The sequence below is a fragment of the Corylus avellana genome, chromosome ca6 (genome assembly GCF_901000735.1).
Source record: "Corylus avellana chromosome ca6, CavTom2PMs-1.0".
In the NCBI taxonomy this organism is placed as follows: domain Eukaryota; kingdom Viridiplantae; phylum Streptophyta; class Magnoliopsida; order Fagales; family Betulaceae; genus Corylus; species Corylus avellana.
The window spans coordinates 6390843-6394517 of record NC_081546.1 but is presented as its reverse complement, the minus strand read 5'-3'; the positions used below and the strand labels follow the sequence as shown (position 1 = coordinate 6394517).

At 34.0% G+C, this 3675-nt stretch overlaps 1 protein-coding gene across 1 annotated transcript in view; it reads left to right on the top strand.

The window, feature by feature from the left end:
• Positions 1–3422, top strand: part of LOC132185761 (cytochrome P450 CYP72A616-like) — a 5166-nt gene extending 1744 nt beyond the window's left edge. Inside the window, exons 3-5 of the mRNA XM_059599540.1 lie at positions 972–1216; positions 1621–1996; positions 2997–3422. Of these exons, the coding sequence (XP_059455523.1) occupies positions 972–1216; positions 1621–1996; positions 2997–3422 (1047 nt within the window). The remainder of the gene's footprint in view (positions 1–971; positions 1217–1620; positions 1997–2996) is intronic.
• The last annotated feature ends 253 nt before the right edge of the window (positions 3423–3675 follow it).

Genomic DNA, 3675 nt, shown 5'->3' with positions numbered 1-3675 from the left:
CCCGGAGTTCCGGAACACCACAATAAACCATGATCTTCACTTCATATCGTGGGACAACCCCCGAAACAACACTCGCATTTTCTCACAGGCGATGACTTTAAGAGCGTGGTAGACAGCAATGCCCCTTCGCAAGAAATGAAGCTGTTCTTGAGAAGATTGATTTTGAGCTTTTGGGCTGCAGTGCCGATGGATTTGTGCGTGGTGTATGGTTTAATTATCAAGAAAATGCAAACCTGACAGTCCCACATCAGGAAATAGCAAACACCAGTGAACTCAAGCCAGGTCCAGGTCGTGCTGAGCAGCACCTAGATTTTCTTGATAATTAAACCATCCACCGGGTGACTTGTGACCCGCCGGTGGGTCACTAGTCACCCGGTGGGTCACTTTGTGACCCCCGGAATGGGGTTCAGTTTTTTTTTTTTTTTTTTTTTTTTAAATATAATAATTATAATAATTTTTTATTTATGAATAAGGGTAAATTTGAAATTTTTTTAAAAAATTAGGGGTATAAAGGACTTTTACTCATTTGACCGTTTGATTTAGCTGCAAAATCCTAATGGAAGGGGCAAAGTAAAAGAAAATAAAAATTTGATACATCAAAGTGAGAGTTTTTGAACAATGAGAGGTGCCTGTAAAAAGCGTGAAAGTTTAGGAGGCGTAAGTGAAGTTTCCACTATATATATATATCCTTTTTCCTCACATTTTTCCGACTATTATGACTGTTTTTCGCAATTCGATGGAACTCTAAGAAATATATCCCATCAAATAATTACAGATTGTTAACCATCGTTATATTAAAAAAAAAAAAAAAAAAAAAAAAAAAAACTGAAATAAGGGCATTTCATGGATGTTCCAGAAATTGATTCTGTGCAAAACAAATTATTGTTTTGACAATATCCGAAATTATTGTTTGATTGAGATCGATTAATCATCAAATAACTTTTACTAATTGTTGCACTAATTAAGTACAGAGAATGGTTCCAGCATTTGAAACCAGTTGTTTTGGGCTGATTGATCGGTGGGAGAAATTGATTAGTCCTCAAGGATCAGGTGAAATAGATGTTGCACCAGAACTCCAAAATCTTGCTAGTGATGCCATCGCTCGGACAGCCTTTGGAAGCAGCTTTGAACAGGGCAAAATGATATTTGAACTTCTGAAAGAGCAGACCAAATTGGTTCATGAATGCTTTCAAAATATTTACATCCCAGGTTTCAGGTACTCCGGCCGGCCGGCGCCAATTATTATTAGGCTTAATATTTAGTTGACATTTTCAAGGTCTACATCAGATGTGTCACAAACAGTTTCCTGGGATTTAAATAAAGCATATGTAGTTGACAGAAATATTAATGTTTACCAATTTTGAAAATGATGGTATTGACTAGCTAGTCCCATAGCCAATAATTCAATTCGGGGATTAGATAAAGCTTTGAAGATGTCAAACATGAAATATGATTTAAGTATTAACATTAAAGGTTAGATTAAAATGATAAATAATTTACTAAACTTGTTTAAAACATAATAATTCAAAAACGAAATGAAAGGTGTCCAATTAAATCTTTATTTTAATGCTTAATTAAATAATTATAGTTGCATGCAAATTAATGCTTATTTGTTCTCAGATTCATTCCCACTGAGAAGAACAAAAGGAGATACAATATAGTGAAGGAGATCAATGCAATATTAAGGGATATGATCCGCAGGAAAGAGGAAACAATGAGAATTAATGGAGATTCGGGCAACGATGATTTACTAGGCTTATTGTTGCAATGCAAAGAGGAATCCGACACCAACAATAATGGTCTGACAATTGAAGATGTTATAGAGGAGTGCAAGTTGTTCTACTTTGCCGGCCAAGAGACCACCGCCACCTTGCTCACGTGGACAATGATTGTTCTCTCTATGCATCCCGATTGGCAACAAAAGGCAAGGGACGAGGTGCTACACATTTGTGCCAAGAGAACACCTAATTTCGAAGCCATAAATCAACTCAAGATTGTAAGTTTCCATATTCAATGTTGCATGTGTTAGATTAATTCTCAACAGCACGTAATTATTCTTTAATATGGATAGAAATAACGGAAGCATGTCTTCGAAAGTCATTTCTTTTCCTTTTTCTTTTGTGCTTCCTTCTGTTTCTTTTTGGAGTATTGGTAAAAGTGATTCATTTGGTGCTAGAAAAGAGAGGCAAAAATAGAACTTGAGCCCCTACAGTTAGTAAATTGATGGGAAAATTTCACTCACTCCCAATGCATTTGGGTTATTCCAATGTTAACCTTGAATTATCAAAAGTTGTATCGGGATTATTTTATTTCTTACTCCCTTTTAATTTCACCCCTCAGTTAAAATTTTGTGTGAAATCCTAATGATGATCCTAAAATGACTAAAGTACCCATATTTTTTAAATAAAAAAAAATTGAAACATCCTTGGCGACCCACGGCTAGCGGTGGTTTAGCTTTTATTTTATTTTTCCTTTCTTTCTTTATTTTATTTTATTTTTTATTTTGCTGTTATACATTTATTTTTTAATTTTAAAATTAAGATAGTAATTTTGTATTTTTTATAAATTTTACAGAAGTATAATAAACATTTTACATGTTTATGTTTAAGTTAACGCAAAACCCTTACTATAGTGGTGAAATTAAAAAGAATTGAAAAATGTGATCTCTTTTAATAATTTGAGGTTAACATTGCAACATTCATGATACTTCGGAGATTAAGTGAAGTTTTTTCTTAAAATGAACTTTAGGGATTGTAGTTAATTATAATCACCAATCTGCCTTAAAAATTTCTAAAACAATTCTATATATCTACCAATTAAGTCTTTAAATGAAAGAATTGACTTTACAAGGTTAATACAATAATTTAAACAAATTTTTGTTCTTAATTCTCTCTTTTCATTCATGTAAAAAAGACCAAAATTTCCTTAATTTATGATAAAATATATTTGGTGTTCTAACTTATAATCTACATGCATCGCATGTGCCTTATTTGCAGGTACCAACGATATTATATGAAGTCCTTCGACTATACCCTCCTGTGGTTTCTCTCTATCGACATACCCACCAGAAGACCAACATCGGAGGCCTATCCATCCCGGCCGGCGTTGACTTGGCATTACCAGTGCTGCTGCTGCATAATGATCCAAATTATTGGGGAGAAGATGTTGAGAAATTCAATCCTGAGAGATTTTCTCATGGGATTTTGAAAGCATCAAAGGATCAAATTGCTTACTACCCATTTGGTTGGGGTCCTAGAATATGTATTGGCCAAAATTTCGCCATGGTAGAAGCAAAGATGGCTCTTGCTATGATTCTTCAACACTTTTCCTTCCAACTCTCACCATCATATGCTCATGCTCCTTATCCTGTCGTTACTCTTAAGCCACAACATGGTGCTCCAATTATACTCCACAGAATCTAAGATGTTTGATTGTGTGGATGAACAAATTCTGATATATGTAATTGCATAATAAGAAGATGGATTCTTAGGTAAATTTTTAGTTTCGAGATAGAGGATGTTTGGTACCCAATACTTGTCCTTTTAAAATTGTCTTGTTTCTGTTAAATTACCATTTATCTCAAAAGCAAAAGTTTAATGTTATAAGAATAGATGAATTTAATCATTTAATTTATATTCTAACATGCTCCATCGCGTAAGAGCTCAAACTCGAATG